General features: G+C 38.6%; 1 protein-coding gene across 1 annotated transcript in view; it reads left to right on the top strand.

Moving 5' to 3' along the window:
* Nucleotides 1-19,550, top strand: part of dync2h1 (dynein cytoplasmic 2 heavy chain 1) — a 123,592-nt gene that overhangs the window by 25,659 nt on the left and 78,383 nt on the right. The window contains exons 20-38 of the mRNA XM_084418454.1: nucleotides 533-648; nucleotides 1,180-1,307; nucleotides 1,522-1,671; nucleotides 2,986-3,191; nucleotides 3,882-4,037; nucleotides 4,153-4,267; nucleotides 5,540-5,710; nucleotides 6,485-6,867; nucleotides 6,957-7,089; nucleotides 8,843-8,960; nucleotides 9,054-9,166; nucleotides 9,816-9,929; nucleotides 10,051-10,195; nucleotides 11,528-11,733; nucleotides 12,098-12,280; nucleotides 12,460-12,642; nucleotides 14,929-15,152; nucleotides 16,527-16,636; nucleotides 16,719-16,918. Coding sequence (XP_084274580.1) covers nucleotides 533-648; nucleotides 1,180-1,307; nucleotides 1,522-1,671; nucleotides 2,986-3,191; nucleotides 3,882-4,037; nucleotides 4,153-4,267; nucleotides 5,540-5,710; nucleotides 6,485-6,867; nucleotides 6,957-7,089; nucleotides 8,843-8,960; nucleotides 9,054-9,166; nucleotides 9,816-9,929; nucleotides 10,051-10,195; nucleotides 11,528-11,733; nucleotides 12,098-12,280; nucleotides 12,460-12,642; nucleotides 14,929-15,152; nucleotides 16,527-16,636; nucleotides 16,719-16,918 — 3,154 coding nt within the window. The remainder of the gene's footprint in view (nucleotides 1-532; nucleotides 649-1,179; nucleotides 1,308-1,521; nucleotides 1,672-2,985; nucleotides 3,192-3,881; nucleotides 4,038-4,152; nucleotides 4,268-5,539; nucleotides 5,711-6,484; nucleotides 6,868-6,956; nucleotides 7,090-8,842; nucleotides 8,961-9,053; nucleotides 9,167-9,815; nucleotides 9,930-10,050; nucleotides 10,196-11,527; nucleotides 11,734-12,097; nucleotides 12,281-12,459; nucleotides 12,643-14,928; nucleotides 15,153-16,526; nucleotides 16,637-16,718; nucleotides 16,919-19,550) is intronic.

A 19,550-nucleotide genomic window follows, 5' to 3' on the forward strand; every position in this document is an offset into this window, starting at 1 on the left:
GCAAACGGGAATCATCGGACCAGACGACCGTCTTACGCTGCTTCAAGGTTCAGTTCTGACGCTCTCCTGCCCGTTGTGGACACTCTCGACGGTGGACAGGGGTCATCATAGACGATCTGATTGGTCGCTTAACACAGTGTGACACATTCCTCCCATAACCATCATTAAAACTGTGTGGCTCGTGTCACTGTAGACCTTCTGTTGGCTCGGATCAGACGGGATGGTCTTCATTCCCTCATGCATCAAACCTGTCGCCAGTGTGTGTGTGTGTTCCTCCTCGGACACTGTTGGTAAATCCTCAGCACTGCTGACCGGAGCGACACACAAGCCTTGAGTTTCAGAGACACTCGGACCCAGGTCACATGTTGATCACGAGAACTGATAGTTTGCACACCATCTAATCTACCCAGACCTTAATATGTGGCCTTGTTAGGAGATTCACCTGAGACTGCTCATAATGTTTTGGCTCATCAGTGTGTGTTTGATAAGTAGTGCTGCATTTAACACTGTGTGTGTGTGTGTGTGTGTGTAGCACAGAGAAGGTTGACTGCATCACGGTGAACTGTGAACCTGTCAGAGTAGCCGTGGACGATCTCATCCAGAAGTTGTTTGACGCTCTCCTGACGTCCCTGAGGAGATCCATCCAGGGTGAGATCAGATATTCACATATTCAACACACACTGTTCTCATGGTGTCTTAAAGTGGCAGTTCACCCAAAAATGAGAATGAGCCCATGATTTACTCACTCTCAAGCCATCCTAGGTGTGTATGACTTTCTTCTTTCAGATGAATACAGTCAGAGTTATATTAAATAATATCCTGGCTCTTCTGCTTTATAATGGCAATGAATGGAGGATGAGATTTTAAAGCCCATAAAAGTTCATCCATTCATGATAAAAGTAATCCATACGACTCCAGGGGGTTAATAAAGGCCTTCATTTTTTTTTTTTTATATAAAGCTAATGTGAAATAAAATATAAATATTAGGTGCAAAACTTAAAACTCACTGAAATAATATATAGTTGAAGTATTCAGATCTCAACAAGCACAGACTATAACACAGATCTTTCCCGTGGTGTTTATGAGATCAGATGGTCCAACACTGACCTCTGCTGGTCGTGTTTGCACAGTGTGTGTGTTCACTTGTATAAAACTAGTGTTCTGTGTGTGTGTGTGCAGGTCACATTCAGGTTATCGATTCATTCGTGAGCAGTGCAATGGAGACGTTGTCCTTGCGTCCCGAGAGCATCGATGAGATTGGAGAGGCCGATGCCAAACACAGCCAATTACAGTCCCAGAAACCTGAGGTACATCACCATCAACACCACATTCATTGTCAGATGGATAAAGTTCTTCTTCACGAAAACTCTGAGTGTGTGTGTGTGTGTGATTGTGTCTGAGTGACATTATTCTAGCCAAGAACCGGCAGCTTGTAAAGATATTCTGCTGTGCTGATATGTGGTGTTAATGTTGTGTGTGTGTGTGTGTGTTGTACTGATGTTGTGCTGATGTTGTGTGCAGATACTGCCTCAGTTCCAGCAGGCGGAGGAGAAGAACAGGCTGTTGCGCTCCGTGGCGGGTGGAGGTCTGGACACCATCAGCTCCCTGAGAGCCAAATGGGACAAATTTGAGCTCATGATGGAGAGTCATCAGCTCATGATTAAAGAACAAGTACAAACACACACCACATATACACACTAATACACACACACACACACACACACTGTTTCGTACATTTAGAATCGTAACCAATAGAATCTTGTAACCATATTTGTCTTTTTTATATATTTTTTATAAAATGCTGTTTCATATGCGCCTTTAACTACAAGATGTCACGAACCAGAGTTGTTATCGTTAACTGAAACTAAAAATTTTAATAAAATAAATGTTAACAGAAATAAAATGTGATTTTATTTTAGTTAGTTGGCGTGGCAAATTTTTACATTTTCATTTAGTTGAAGTACTCACATTTCTGAAACTCAAACTAAATTTAACTAAAATTAAAATGAAAACATTACACAATATCAGTAGAATTGTGCAATTTTTTTTTATTTACAATATTTATACAATAAAATACTGTTTCAGTGTTGTTATTGTTAACTAAAACTAATATAAATGTTAACAGAAATAAAATGTTTATATAAAAAATATACTTTTTTTAACCTTTATTTTTTATTTATTTTTATTTCCAAAGCAAAATGTAATTTTCAGTGAGTTGAAGTACTCAAATGACTAAAACTAAATCATTAAAATAAAAAATAAACATTGAAAATATGTGACTAAATGACTAAAACTTTAACTAAAATTAAAATGAAAACATTACACAATATCAGTAGAATTTTGCAACATTTTTGTCTTTTTTATTTACAATATTTATACAATAAAATACTGTTTCAGTGTTGTTATTGTTAACTAAAACTGATATAAATGTTAACAGAAATAAAATATATATATAAAAAATATACTTTTTTTAACCCTTATTTTATTTTATTTATTTTTTATTTCCAAGGCAAAATGTAATTTTAATTGAGTTGAAGTACTCAAATGACTAAAACTAAAAAACATAGAAAATATAATAAAAACTTATTGAAATGTTTAATTGAGTTGAAATTACTAAAACGAAAACTGAAATATAAATGAATAAAAACGAAATAGACATATTTACAAATAATAACATCACAAACGCACAACAAAATGACTAAAACTTTACCTAAACTGAAAAAAATAAAAATAAAAACAAATTTAAAACATGAATAAATACAACGATAGTATATTAATGATACTAAAATAACGCTGTCATGAATAAGAAGACAGTTTTTATTAAGATGACACCAATGGCATTAGAGTCATTCTGAGTCAGTTCAGTGAGTTCAGTGATTCAGCTTAAAGGACCGGCTCTGATCACTCATCAGTGTTAGAGGCATTGTTGGTTAGCGTTGTGTGAATTGTTGTGCAGTGAGGCTGTAAACACACTGTGTTTCTCAGGTGGAGGTGATGAAAGGGAACGTGGAGTCGCGGGTTCAGCTTTACCTGCAGGACCTGCAGAAGTTCAGAGCTCGCTGGGACCAGCTCAAACCCGGGCATGACATCATCGAGTCAGGTGACCACGAGGCTCTGCAGCGCTGCGTCCAGAACATCCGGGACCGACGAGCCGAGTTCGACGAGCTGGAGAACACGCGCACAAAACTCACGTGTGTGACTTCACTTCTGCACTCAATTCAAAAAACACTTTATTTGTCCCCAAGTGGGAAATTAACGTAGAGTCACGTAAACATCATACATTTAATTAATAACACAATGAGCACGGAATACATATGAATTATAATCTGCTACAAGCAGATACCTAAAAAACAAGTCCATACCATGCATAAGAATGAATAAATACGTAAATATATATGTGACCCTGGACCACAAAACCAGTCACATGGGTCAATTTTCGGAAATTGAGCTTTATACATCATCTGAGAGCTGAATAAATAAGCTTTCCATTGATGTGTGGTTTGTTATGATAGGACAATATTTGGTCGAGATACAACTATTGTAAATCTGGAATCTGAGGGAGCAAAAAAATCGAAACATTGAGAAAATCTCCTTTAAAGTTGTTCATTTATGTTGGCGATTGTGCAGCATTCACTCACACACATACATGCTTTATATATTTACGGTAGGAAATGTACTAAATCTCTTCATGGAACATGATCTTTACTTAATATCCTCATGAATTTTGACCCATACAATGTATTGTTGGCTATTGCCACAGATATACCCGTGCGACATGTGACCGGTTCTGTGATCCAGGGTCACATATGAATATAACTGCAGTAAAAAATAAAATATACTATGAAATGATCATAGTAAATGTGTGTGTGTGTGTGTCGTAGGGAGGACTGTGAACACTTCCACCTGAGCGCTCCTGACGTGTCTCTGGCGTCCGACACGCTGAGGGATCTGAAGGAGTGTTCGGAGATGTGGGAACTTTACGAGGAGTTCCAGCAGGGACTGGATGAGAGCGCACAGCAGGACTGGATTTCCTTCAGGTCACAGTCACAGAAACCCGGCAGGAATTTCTGCGCGGACTTTCAGAGTCTCTGTGTGTGAGACACAAACTCAGCGACACAGCATGTTTCATCTGTGTGTGTGTTTTCCCTGCAGGAGTAAGACCCACGTGTTCGAGGAGTTTTTGTTCGCGTGGCACGACCGACTGAGGAAGCTCGAGGAGCAAACCAGCATGTCCGTCAAATTGCAGAAGGAAGTGGACGGATACAAGGTCACATGGGTGGATTATTCGGGTTGTTTACTTGTGTTCTGTGGAAATTCTGTTGCACATGTAGGACGGGTCACAGGTCATTTGGAGGGTTTGTTCCAGTATGTCAGAGCTAAAATTAGTGATTCTGCTTATTTTGCAAAGCCTTGTGTGAAACAAGCTCAGCTGTTTTAAAAATACCACTTTCAATAGCTAATTTTTTAAGTTCAAATTCGTTCGGATGGTTCATTTCAATGAACGGGTTTCTCAGAGTTTGATCAAAATAAATCTTTAGTCAAAAACTGCAGTTTATAAGTATGTTTATAATTCAGCTATTAAAGGTCAGATGTTGTTAGATTTATTTAGAGTAACATATTATTATTTAGGTAAATTATTATTATTCTTTTTGTACCGCCCTATTCGGACGGTAATTGTTTCTCATGGGGGACGTCTGTGTAAAATAAATTAGCATTGCACTAATAAAACTCACGGTATTTGCTAGCTGTAAACAAAATGTCTGTTATTTCTCACACAATTAATACATTTATATTTAATTTAATAATAGGAAAATAATAAACAATTTATTATTTGATATTTTAAGTTAAGGCACACTCTTATTTACATAAGATACACATTTGACCTTGCTGCTTGTTAGACTACTGAAATGATTTGTTGTGCAAGCCGTCATTTATATAAATGTAGGCTGTGTATTAAATCATAATAATGGGCCTTTTCAAAGGTTTGTGCTCTTTTTTTTTTCTCTCCTTTTTTTTTACTTCTTGAAAAAAAAAAAGAGGAAATAAAAAAAGAGTAGTGAGAAAGTAGTGAAAAAGAGTAGTTCACTGTAGTGAAGCGGTGATGCAATATTGTTTGTTTAAAGGGTTTCCAGTATTTCAGTGTTAAAAGTGTCCATAATTAAAATGATTACCGTAAAGCACAACAGTTGCAGTACGGTGCTTGGCAGTGGTCAGAAAGGATTTACGAAACAACTTCTGGATTTATCCCCTCTTATAAACTCAGAGATGTGGATTGTGACAGCAGTTACATTACTATACAACATAATACACATATACAAAAAAAAAAGTAGGTAGTTTAAACATGACATTCTGCAGTTAGACAGCAGTGACATCACAGACTAACTAAAATACTCTCTGTCCCCATGAGAAACACATACTGTCTGAATAGGGCTACTTAAAATGATAAGACTGTTTTTTTTTTTGCTTTATTAAATGTACTTGTAGATGGGCAGATGAAGCTTTACAGTGGTGTGTGTGTGTGTGTGTGTGTGTGTTTTAGGCCGTAGTTCCCGTGTTAAAGTACGTGCGCGGTGAGCACCTCTCTCAGGAACACTGGCTGGATCTGTTCCGGCTCATCTCTCTTCCCAGAGGAACCACACTAGAGACACTGCAGTTCAGAGACCTGCTACGAGTGGCCCACAACATCATAGACAAAGCCCTGGAGCTCAAGGTGCACACACACACACACACACACACACACACACACACACACACAAAAAAAAAACACTTTTTGCACACAAAAAGTCCTCACAAAGTAGGGAATCTCAACTTTTACTCTCCTTGTGGGGTAATTTGGTCCTCACAAGTATAACAAAAACTCACACACACACACACACACACACACACACACACACACACACACACACACACTAAACAAAACAAAACACTAAAAAAAAACCTCACACACAAAAAGTTCTCACAAAGTAGGGAATCTCAACTATTACTATCCTTTTGGGGTCATTTGGCCCTCACAAGTATAACAAACAAACACACACACACACATACACATACACACACAATCACACACAATCACACACACACACACACACACACACACACACACACACACACACACACACACACACACACACACACACACACACACACACACACACACACTCACTCACTCACTCACTCACTCACTCACTCACTCACTCACTCACTCACTCACTCACTCACTCACTCACTCACTCACTCACTCACTCACTCACTCACACACACACACACACACACACATGTTTACCTTTCTGTCAAACTGTAGACTTTCAGTCTGTCCTCATCCGAACACTATGTCCCCTCCAGGCGTCAGGTGTGTGTCTTCATTAGTGAAATGCTGCACAATACGACACAACAGCTGTTTAATATTCATGAGGAGCACAAATGATAGTTTCTCCAGTTTGATTCCCCATAAACACACAGTACTCATCCCTCTCTCTCTGAGCAGGATCTGAACAGTCGCGCTCAGGCGGAGGTCACCATCCGCGAGGCCCTGCGCGAGCTGGAATTATGGGGCGCCGGCGCGTGTTTCACCCTGACGGATTACACGGACAGTCAGAGCCAATCTCTGCGTGTCATCAAGGACTGGAGGGACACGGTTAACCAGGTGGGGGACAACCGGTGCCTCCTGCAGTCGCTCAAAGACTCGCCCTATTACCTGCGCTTCCAGGACAAAGTGTCTCTGTGGGAAACCCGACTGGCCGACCTCGACGAGTACCTCCAGAACCTCAACACCATTCAGAGGAAGTGGGTCTACCTTGAGCCCATATTTGGGCGTGGGGCGTTGCCGCGGGAACAGGCCCGCTTTCAAAGGGTGGACCAGGATTTCAGGTAAGCAGGGATGCTGGGACAGGTGTGAGACAAACAAGTGCAGAATCCCTCACCTGTGTGTGTGTGTGTGTGTGTGTGTGTGTATGTAGGACGATCATGTCAGATGTTCAGAGGGACAACAGGGTCACGTCTCTCACGACTCGAGCTGGAATCAGAAACTCTCTCGTCACCATCTTGGACCAGTTACAGCGCTGCCAGAAGTCCCTCAATGAGTTCCTGGAGGTAAGCCTATGTTCTTGTCTTGGTTCGGGACACGTTCTGCTGTTTTTTCTCTCCATTTAAATTAGGGATGCACTGATATAACATTTTTGGCTAATAACGATAACTTCTTTATATTTTTAAATTCTTTACACAGGGTTCCCGCGGGGTCTTAAAAAGTCTTAAATTCTGAACTTTAAATTTAAGGCCTTAAAACGTCTTAAAAACAGCCAGATTTTCATCCGCGGTCTTAAATTTCATTTAGTCAGGTCTTAAAAAAGATTTTACCCTCGTTCATTTCCAGAAACGCTGGCCGCATAAAGTTATTACAAAGTAGCAAAAAAGTATCGAAGTCGCTCGCCAAGAGGCAGTTCACATATCGCGTCTTTTTCGCGCTCAAGTTCATTCAAATGTAGGCGCGCTTATAATTGAAGCGACGCGCTCGTTTTTTTCCAGGCGCAGCGACATGAAATGCGGGTGCACCCAAACACTACGGGTGTTTTTCTCTTCTCCGTAAATAAATCTTGTAACAGAGCTACAGCAAGCGTTTTTCGGCGGTGGAAATCCATTAGCCACTAAAACTTTTTTGTCATTGTGGAGAGCGCAGTGCATGGTTGCGTAGCAACGACAGACGCCACGGGAAAATCGGACCGAATTTTACTATTAATAATAAAAGATAAGCTAAACTGTATTGTAAATGTCAGTAAATAATTTTTTATAAAAAGAATGAGTCAAAAAAGATAGATTAAAGTCTGAAATATGTGAGGTTTATCTTTTTATAAAAACCTTTTTTGTCAACTTTATTTGAACTTGTACATGTTAGTATATCACATGTTGCAAGACACTTTTAAAATCTGGCTATCATTTTTAATCGTATTATTTTAATGTTTATGTTAGTGTGTATTGATGCTAATTTTATTTGTTATTTGCTGTTTTTCGACATAAAACTTGGTGAATTGATTTCATTGTGTAGTATTAGTACTTTTTGAACAGGATTCTGTGATAACAGTGATAATTTTTGGCACTATAATAATTAAATTAAATGTTCATGCCATTTCATCTCTAGTTATGATCAACTAAAATCAACTAATTATGTGTTTTTTTACAGTAGGCCTATAATATGCAAAATACAATTTTCTATAAAAATAATTATATCTGATTCTGTTCTTTTCTCTGACACGCGTTGTTGGGTCTGGAAGGTTACTAATGTGATTGCTTTATCTGTAAATTAAGTTAATGCTTTTTCAATTACTGAAATTATTGAAATAAAATGAATTCTTTGATTTGAATATTTTTTTGGCAATGCGTCGTGTAGGTCTTAAATTTCAATCTTTATGGTCTTAAAATGTCTTAAAAAGGTCTTAAATTTGACTAACTGAAACCTGCAGGAACCCTGTTATATTTGAAAGCTGATAACCAACATATTGGCCGATAAATCAAAAAGCAAAATTTTTATATCATTTTTGAGATCCTGATTAAAAAAACAAAAGTCTCACCATTAAAATCCATGTCCCAAACACACAATCATGATGATGTTTTTTGAAGTGATTCCAATCATATTTCAAGCAATTCAAAACCATCATGTTGAACAGTGTGAATGACAGTAGAAATAATCAATATTAAAATATTTATTTTATATATAATATATAGGTTTAATATAAATTATGCCTGAAAAATATCTATTATATATTTTTTATAATATTGTTATATTAATATATAAATATTTAAATATAAATATATACAGTATATTCATTCGACCCCTGTGTGACCCATGCAGGAGAAGCGTTCTGCATTCCCTCGCTTTTACTTCATTGGAGACGACGATCTACTGGAGATTCTCGGACAGGCCACAAACCCTACTGTCATACACACACACCTGAAGAAACTCTTCGCAGGTAACACACACACACACACACACACACACACACGTGTTCACAATGATCACACAAACAGCTGCACATAGAGACATGGATGATTGTGTGTTGAAGGCATCAGCAGTGTGGAGTTCGATCCGAGCTTCCAGAGCATCACAGCCATGAAGTCACTGGAGGGCGAGACGGTGGCGCTCCAGAACACCATCAGCATCTCCAACGACGTGGAGGTCAGACCTCCGTCATGCTGTCTGTCTGGACATGTTTTACATAGTTGTGCTTGGAGTCCGTTGTTTTATTTGTGGTAACACAGTGAAACATGCCAGATTGTGTGGACGTCATTTTTGGCCAGGCTGTCATGCAAAGAAATCATGAGCACAAGAGAACCAACGAAATACTAATAACTGATTATGTTGTAGTCAGTGAATGCTTTTTCATGTGAGCTTTTTGTTTTTAGTAAAATAAAACCTGTTTGCCTTTTTGCCAAATCATTTTGTCAGATCAATATCTTAAGTTTAGTGTTTTCTTCATTCATATAAAAAATAAAATAAACAGAATACATATATAGTTTGGTTCTTTTATGTATAATATTCCTTTAATTTTGTGGATTTGTGTCAGGTTTGACAAATTTTATGTATATGTTATATTTAGCAATATTTTATATTTTAATATTACTTTAATTTTGTAGGTTGGTGTCAGATCTGGCTGAGCGCTCTCTCTCTCTCTCTCTCTCTCTCTCTCTCTATATATATATATACAAGTTATATTCATTGACTTATTTATATTTATTATTTATATATATATACTGTATATTTAAATAATATATAATATTAATAAATATATATTTAATATTACTTTATTTTTGTTGGTTGATGGCAGGTTTGGCTGAGCGCTCTCTCCACAGAGATGAAAAACACCCTGAAACATCATCTGTGTGAGTGTGTGAATGCTGGGAAGAAAGGAAACGTGGACCCCACACGCTTCCCTTCTCAGGTAACACACACACACACACACACACACACACACACACACACACACACACACACACACTTCAGAAACACCCATGAGTTTCTGCGGTTGAGCTGAAGTGACTGTGGACTGACTCTGTTTCCAGATCCTGTGCTTGGCGGAGCAGATCCAGTTCACAGCGGATGTGGAGAATGCCATCCGCCAGCAGAACCTCCATCAGCTGGAGCAGGAGCTCAGCGCCAAACTGGAGAACTACACCAGTGTAGACACCAACACGGACGACACTGCAGGTACAGTGTGTGTTTAAACCTCACCTTACTCAAATCTGATGAAAAGTGTTCAAACAACTTGAGGGAGAGTAAATGATGACAGAATTTTCATTTTTAAGTGAAGTATTCCTTTAATACAATTATGATTTTTTCACTTCTAACACTTCATGTGCTGGATTTGTGATTTTTCTGGATTTTTTGGTTGATATTGTGTCTCTATCAGTTAAAATAAACCTACCATAAAAATTATAGACATTTCTTTGTAAGTGGCGAACTTACAAAATCAGCAGGGGATCAAATAATTATTTCCCCCTCTATACATATATATATAGGAGACAATCTCATGGGTGCTTGGAAAAACACAATTTTCTCCATTAATTTTTAAGCAATCATAAAAAAATCGATCAAAATTTGGGAACCTCTGAAATTGGGTTCCGGCAGGTTCAGTTCTGAGACGTGGAAAACACCGGATCACGAGCTGATCTTGTGAGCAAAGTTCTCGCTTCACTTTGAAACATGCAGCACAAATAGACTATATAGTTTGATAAGAGCACAAAGCCAAATCACGCTTTCAATATTAGTTAGTTTGACAAATACTTTGCCAAAGCAATGGCGCAAACTTCAGAGAACTTTTATATTATTGTGAGAAGTTTACAAATATTTTCAGTTCATTGTGCCGCCACAGTCTCGGTAATTAATGGGAAAAACTATATATATATAATTTTGAGATTTTTGTCAGACATACATTTATTAATAAGGATCTCATATATATATATATATGTCTGACAAAAATCTCAAAATAATAATCATAATAATTGGCTTTATATTAAATAAATAGGCATCTATGCTATGTCCTCATTTTGATGTAGTAAATGTGTGTGTGTGGGTTTGTTCAAAGACACTGCTCTGTGTGTTTAATATCTTTAATGTGAACCTGAGGGTTTTTTTCCTCACTGCCTCTAATTCTCTGGCTGCATATTCACATCGTTTGCTAATCGTCAGATTAATCAAACAAATAAAGCGATGTGAACATCCATAAAGCTCTTTAGTCCGTTTATGAGCTCAGGGGTTTATTCACTGAATCTTCAATAAGACTCTCTATAAATTCAAGTAAATGGATCTTCTGACACTGTTAACAGTTATTATGGGGTAATTCTGCTTATAAGTCACTCAGGGAAAAACTGCTGCTGCTGATCCATCACAAACACTTCTAGCCTGTTCTTCATGTGCCTCTGTTTAACAACACCACCTCTGCTCCCAATCAAATCTGCACTTCAAGTGTGTGTGACTTCATTATTGCTGTCAGACGTCATTAGCGTCAGATTCTGAGTTTCTGATGGTTTTGTCCCGTAGAATCAAGAGTTCTGCAGCTGAAACTGAAGGCTCTGATCCTGGACGTGATCCACAACATCTCAGTGGTTCAGAGTCTGAGAGAGGCTCAGATTCACACCACTGACGACTGGATCTGGAAGAAACAGCTGCGATTCTACCTGAACTCAGACCAGTGCTGCTCCATACAGATGGTGGACGCTGAGTTCAGCTACACCTATGAGTATCAGGTGAGGGTCACATGATCAGCACAGACATGAGACACTGAGCCTGATTGTGATGCAAATGATTACCTTTTTAGCTAACTGTGATTTTGTATATGTACATTTCTGAAACGCTTAGACAGTTTCCTCTGATAACAGACTCTAAATTGTAATGTGGACTCATGCACTTTCTGTAAAGCTGCTTTAAAATGATGTGTATTGTGAAAAGCGCTGTACAAACACACGTGAAGTGAATTGAATGCACACCTGTAGACCTACACTGGACACATTACCATTACATAATAAGTGTCACAAGGGATGCTGGTTCAGTCTCACATGAAGGCTAGAGCCGAATCCTCAGGCTGACTCTCTGTCTCTCGCTTTCTTTCAGGGCAACGCTCCTAAACTGGTACACACACCTCTCACGGATAAGTGCTATCTGACTCTGACACAGGCCATGAATATGGGTTTGGGCGGGAACCCCTACGGCCCCGCGGGAACTGGCAAGACCGAGTCCGTCAAAGCCCTGGGAGGATTGTTTGGCAGACAAGTGCTGGTCTTCAACTGTGATGAGGTACACACACACACACACACACACTTACTGATTCAGTATTATATTGATGCTAGCAAATGAAACATTGCATTAATCTTCACGTTTCTGAGAATTGCCAGTGCTGGAAAAGTGAATCAGGCAACTCGACATCGGTGAAACAGGTTTGATGTGTGAAGCTGTGTGAACTCTGTGTGTATCAGGGTATAGATGTGAAGTCCATGGGGCGGATCTTCGTGGGCCTGGTGAAGTGTGGAGCGTGGGGCTGTTTTGATGAGTTCAATCGTCTGGAAGAGACCGTGCTCTCCGCCGTCTCCATGCAGATCCAGGCCATCCAGAACTCACTGAAGAACCACCGGACCTCCTGCCAGCTGCTCAATAAAGAGGTGCGACAGACACACGCCCTGTAGTGTAACACGGAGAGGTGCGGTGAAGTCATTATTACCAGAGCTTTTTTTCATTTGTCAAGTCAAGTCACATTTATTTATATAGAATAAACGCTTTTTACAATACACATTGGGCCCTATTTTATCGATCTGAAACGAAAGTATCAAACACGAAACGCAAGTAACTTTCTGAGTGGATCACGCAAATCTAAAATGGGTTGGTCTGTAGTAGCTTCATTACTCATAGGTGTGGTTTGGGCGTAACGTGAAATAAACCAATCAGAGCGTCATCTCACATTCCCTTTAAGAGCAGGCGCGCTTGTCAGGAGCAATTCACAGCCGAGGAGACCGACGTTCTCGTCAGGGCCGTAAAACACAGAGAAGTGACATTGGGGATGGAGAAACACACCCAAATTAGCTTCGGTTAAACAGGCATATAATAATTTGGGTAAATGTGTAAGCTAGATTTATGACTATTTTTCACATCTTCATGGACACAACAATTATTTCCCTCGTGTGTTAATATTTTTCCTTGTAATAATGTAGCCTATGATTTGCAAAAATGAAAACTGCTGCTTCTGTGTAGATGAGAGAATCAAAGTGTATGTGCACACGCTACATTATGGCCAAGCATGCGCCCTTAAAATAGCATTTGAATAACATGTGCAACTTTAGACGAGGTTTCTCCTGGTCAGTGGAGGAATTGTTTTCTGAAACTGCAAAATAGCACCAGGGAACGTTTGCGCCGGAACACGCCTCCTCTTTTCGCTGAACCGCCTCCAGGAGCGCAAGTTCATTCCCTAATTTACCAACGTGCGTCTGTGGAGGGAAAAGTCCGCTGTGCGCAGGTGCAAAATAGGAATGAAACACGTTGGTGTACAAAGTCAATTGCGCCGGGTGCGAGATAGGGCCCTTTGTTTCAATGCAGCTTTACAGAGATAACAGGAGAATAATGCAAAAAAGTTTGTTTCCAGAAGAAAATAGCGTCACAGTACAGCTTAAGTAAATTCAGTGATGGTTCATTTTTGTTTTAAAAAAGATATTAATTTAGTTCATTTATATATACTGTATATATATAGCCGCTCTGGAGTAAACCGTGATGTCATCGTCCAGCTCAGTTCAGCTCTTGTATAATAGTGTCAATGCAGGCAGATCAATAATATTGTTGAATATTAAATTACATTTTAAATTCGTCTCCTCTGGCCAATGAACGAACAGTGTTTGAACAATTAATACATTTTTTAAAGTCCTCGTGAACCGGAAGTTGCAAACGACTTTTCTCCAGTGTTGTGACGTATTTCCAAGTGAAAACTAGCGGTTTGAGGGGAGTGGTTAAGCATTTTCAACCCAAGCCATCAAACTGACATCATCAGAGAAGGAACGCCATTCCAGACCGGAAGTAACTTTTCAGATTTTGATTAAAGATTATCACGGCAAACAATTGTTTTCTGTGTATTAACTTGACCACAAGACTAGTAATTTGCGCTAATAAAGCAAATAGGGTCAATTTTGATTTCATGTCGACTTTAACAAACAAGTATTCATTACTTCAGTCATTACATTGTTTAAATTAATACATTTTTCGCTCACTGTGATTTTGTATATGTACATTTCTGAAACACTTAGACAGTTTCCTCTGATAACAGACTCTAAATTGTAATGTGGACAATGTCAGTAAAGATTACGGCGACTTTTACCTACAGTAAAAAGGTCTGGAAAAATGACCTCAGGTGATCCTGATCCCGTGCGGATAGACCCGCTGTAAATGTGTACATAAATATTCCGTCATTTCCTGTTTAAAAGTAGTTTTCCGCGGTTTTTCAAGTATGGAGACGCTTGAAAAAGCATCAGTTGCGTTCTAGACGCTGGAACGAGTCTGTGGCAAAACTCAAGTGTTTCACACACACCATTCAGATCAGAGAGAAGATCGACAGCACTTGTTAGAGGCACGAAACATCTTTTAGCGTTAGATAAGTGTCTATTACCAACACAATCCAATCTGAAGTTACTTAATACACCGTTCCACCGGACATAACTTGTGCACATGATATCAGGAAGCAGCGTAATACACACATGAGTGTGACGGCGGTGTGTAAAGCGAGTTACTCTCCCACTTCTGCTGGTGTTACTGAGATCTCTGATCCCGTGCGAATCGGCCATTAATATTACAGACGTCCTGTGGTAAAGTTACATCACTCCATCTACCCTAGTAAAGTTAATCCCTGTCTGAATAGGGCTATACACGCTTCAGTTCATGAGTCTGAGAGCGTCTGTGTGTGTTTTCAGGTGGAACTGGACCCAAACTCAGGCGTCTTTATTACTCTGAACCCAGCCGGTAAAGGATACGGAGGGCGGCAGAAGTTGCCGGATAATCTGAAGCAGCTTTTCCGACCGGTTGCCATGACGAGTCCTGATAACGAGCTCATCGCTGAGGTCATCCTGTATTCAGAGGGATTTAAGGAAGGAAAGGCACTTGGAAGAAAACTGGTCGCTATATTCAATCTGGCCAGGTAGAAGCTTGAGTGTTTGTGTAATATAACATATATATATATATATATATAAATAAATACCTTCATTCATCAAGGATGCATTAAATTGATCAAAAGTGACAGTAAAGACATTTATAATTCTATCCTCCTGGGACCCAGGAATAGACTTTTGACTTTTGACATTATATTTTAGTGTATTTCTCTGACACCGTACATGTCACATGTCACAGCCTGGGTGTCCCGTAAAGAGCACAATCAGGGCTTTCCAGAGATGCCAAATGTTTGGAGGTTTCACCATGAAAACAACTTCTCCTTGGGCTTTAAAAATGTCTGACATTGATTTAGTGATCAAATGTAGCACTCTCATGGAAATATGATAATATATTGTAATTATAATTTAAATCGGACTACTTTTCACATTGTATTTCATAATCCAACATCTCAGGAAAACGTTATGGGGTTTCAGATCAAAAACTCACTTTCTGTTCCAGAGCAGGGCATTGATTTCCTACATGTAGAGACATCAGGACTTACATCATGTTTATCAGGCATTATGGGAGACACAACAAGTGAATATGGAAATAAGTTATACATCAATATTCCTATGAAATATTAGACATTATTATTCAAATGTTGCTAATTATTACTCCAATTATTACACTTCTTCTTTCATTAAATGTTGCTTCAAGAACACACATTAGATACACTGTATAGATATATTGCATAGAATGGGAATATTAATTTCTGCCCATTTTACCCACATATTGCATAAAGTAAAATGGTGCATCAATTCATTCCGTTATATCTTTCATAACATAGTTGAGAATCATCTTTATAAACATTTTTGTTAAAATAAATCCTGAAACCTCAACATTTATTGATAATTAAAAAAATAAATCCCATTGTTTTTGCCTATGCATATCATTTCATGACATTTTATTTTTTAAACAACTGAGTCCTGGTGTCCACTACTGAGGACAGCATATGAATAAAATATCATTTTTCAAAAATGTTTTTTTAAACATTTGTTTCTTATGCTCTACACAATGTGATGACATGAAAAAAAACTAAATTCAAAACATATTTTTTTTCTGGGTCTCAGGAGGCTATCTAATAGATTGAAAAATAAAATGCGTCACGGTTTCCACAGAAAAATTAAGCAGCACGACTGTTTTCAACATTAACAATAATCATAAATGTTTCTTGATCATCAAATCATCATATTAGAATGATTTCTGAAGGATCATGTGACACTGAAGCTGATCAAATAAATGCAGCTTTCAAAGATATCAATTTGAACAGTAGCGTATATATAATTTATTTTAAATCTAATTATTTGATATTTATGTATGAATATAAATGCATGTGAATATGTGTGTGTGTGTGTGTGTTCAGAGAGCTGTTGACGCCTCAGCAACACTATGACTGGGGTCTGCGTGCGCTAAAGACGGTCCTGAAAGGCTGTGGGAGTTTACTGCAGTTACAGAGACTGAACAACAACCCCAGTAAGAGACTCTCACTGGAATCAATAATCACTTGATCAATAAACGGTCCATGTGTGTGTACTCTCCTCATGTGTGTCTGCAGTGAAGGAGAGCTGGTTCGTGGTTCAGGCTCTGAGGTTAAACACCATGTCAAAGTTGACGTTTGCCGATAGTTCTCGGTTTGATGCCCTGGTCAGAGACGTGTTTCCTGGAGTGGACTTTAAAGATGTGGAATACGAGACGCTCAAATCCGCCCTGCTGTCTGTGTATGAAGAGGCACGGCTGGAGATCATTCCCAGTCAGGTACCTGCCTATGCACCCTACCTAGGGCTCTATGAAATCTGTGTACCTGCCTATGCACCCTACCTAGGGCTCTATGAAATCTGTGTACATGCCTATGCACCCTACCTAGGGCTCTGAAATCTGTGTACATGCCTATGCACCCTACCTAGGGCTCTATGAAATCTGTGTACATGCCTATGCACCCTACCTAGGGCTCTGAAATCTGTGTACATGCCTATGCACCCTACCTAGGGCTCTATGAAATCTGTGTACATGCCTATGCACCCTACCTAGGGCTCTATGAAATCTGTGTTGTTATTTTTTTCTCCCCAAGTACCATTTTTGTTTCTCCCACATTTAGTTTTTTCCATGTCCATTTTTCAAGATTCCCCTTTTTTTTTTTTGTGTGTGTGTGTATTGCTTTTTCCCCTCTATATAATATTTCTGGTTTCCGTTTTAATGGTTCAATTGAAAAAAAAAAATTATCAATTTTGTCATACCCTTAATGACTTCTTTGACTTTCGTTTTCATTTAGTTTTACAAAAGCAAAAAATATTTTTAAAATAAATAATTATTATATTATTTATATAATATATATATATAATACACAGAAACCCAAAGGCCTTTATGACAACCTAAGTAAAAGTTTAGTTCAACTTGAAGAAATTACAACGGAAATCCAGAAATATTAAGATGAGGAATTAGGTAAAAGAAGAAAGAATATATATATATATGTCATGTACTTTGGCAAACATGTTTAATTGAAATAATGAAACATACTTTAACCATAGTTTATATACTTTATACTTCATATACATGCTTTATATACTTTAACCACAATTTATTAAAAGTTGAACAAAAACATTTTTTTTAGGGCCATATGAAATTCTACAATTATTTTTTCTTTTTCCATCTTAATATTTCTGGATTTCTTTCGTTATTTCTTCAAGTTGAGCCAAACTTTTACTTAGTTGGTGGTAAAGGCCTTTGAGTTGCTCTGTGTATTTCATGCTATTTTTCTGAACTGAGATGTTGAAATGCTGTTGACGAGACTCTCAGAGCGGCTCTGCAGAGTTCATGTCCTCGTATAGTGAGACAAACACCGCGAGCGTCACTCGTGCTTCAGTGTGTGTAGGAGATCAATCATGATTCAGTATTCACAGACACGAGTTCATATCGCAGTTTGATTCAGTGCACAGCCCTCCTGTTGATGTATTCATTCTAACTTTGGCAAAATCAGTGACATTCTGCGTTATACTGGACATTTTTATGACCGTTTTCAGTGATTCCATTCACGTTTACCACATATTGAAGTGTGTGTGTGTGTGTGTGTGTGTGTGTTCAATGATTCCATTCACGTTTTCCGCATCATAGAACTCCATCATGTTGAAGTGTGTGTGTGTGTGTGTGTGTGTGTGTGTGTGTGTGTTCAATGATTCAGTTCACGTTTTCCGCATCATAGAACTCCGTCATGTTGAAGTGTGTGTGTGTGTGTGTGTTCAATGATTCCGTTCACGTTTTCCGCATCATAGAACTCCGTCATGTTGAAGTGTGTATGTGTGTGTGTGTGTGTGTGTGTGTGTGTGTTCAATGATTCCGTTCACGTTTTCCGCATCATAGAACTCCGTCATGTTGAAGTGTGTGTGTGTGTGTGTGTGTGTGTGTGTGTGTGTGTGTTCAATGATTCCGTTCACGTTTTCCGCATCATAGAACTCCGTCATGTTGAAGTGTGTGTGTGTGTGTGTGTGTGTTCAATGATTCCGTTCACGTTTTCCGCATCATAGAACTCCGTCATGTTGAAGTGTGTGTGTGTGTGTGTGTTCAATGATTCAGTTCACGTTTTCCGCATCATAGAACTCTGTCATGTTGAAGTGTGTGTGTGTGTGTGTTCAATGATTCAGTTCACGTTTTCCGCATCATAGAACTCCGTCATGTTGATGTGTGTGTGTGTGTGTGTGTGTGTGTGTTCAATGATTCCGTTCACGTTTTCCGCATCATAGAACTCCATCATGTTGAAGTGTGTGTGTGTGTGTGTGTGTGTGTGTGTATGTGTGTGTTCAATGATTCAGTTCACGTTTTCCGCATCATAGAACTCCGTCATGTTGAAGTGTGTGTGTGTGTGTGTGTTCAATGGTTCCGTTCACGTTTTCCGCATCATAGAACTCCGTCATGTTGAAGTGTGTGTGTGTGTGTGTGTGTGTGTGTGTGTGTTCAATGATTCCGTTCACGTTTTCCGCATCATAGAACTCCGTCATGTTGAAGTGTGTATGTGTGTGTGTGTGTGTGTGTGTGTTCAATGATTCCGTTCACGTTTTCCGCATCATAGAACTCCGTCATGTTGAAGTGTGTGTGTGTGTGTGTGTGTGTGTTCTAGTGTTGTCACGATACCAAAATTATTGTTTCGATACCGATACCAAGTCAAGTATTGCGATTTCGATACTTTTTCGATACTTTTCCTGAAAAGGGAGAAACACTCTCAAATATCATTGCTGTGCTTTATTTTAAAACCGGGACAACATTCTAATCATATAACACACTAATAAATGAACATATGAACAGCAGATATATTAAACATTTGAACAAAATAAGAAATATCAAAATATAAAAACATAAGAGCTTTATCTTGATTCTGAACTTTGAATAAAAATATGAA

The sequence above is a fragment of the Rutilus rutilus genome (genome assembly GCF_951802725.1).
Source record: "Rutilus rutilus genome assembly, chromosome: 9".
NCBI lineage: Eukaryota > Metazoa > Chordata > Actinopteri > Cypriniformes > Leuciscidae > Rutilus > Rutilus rutilus.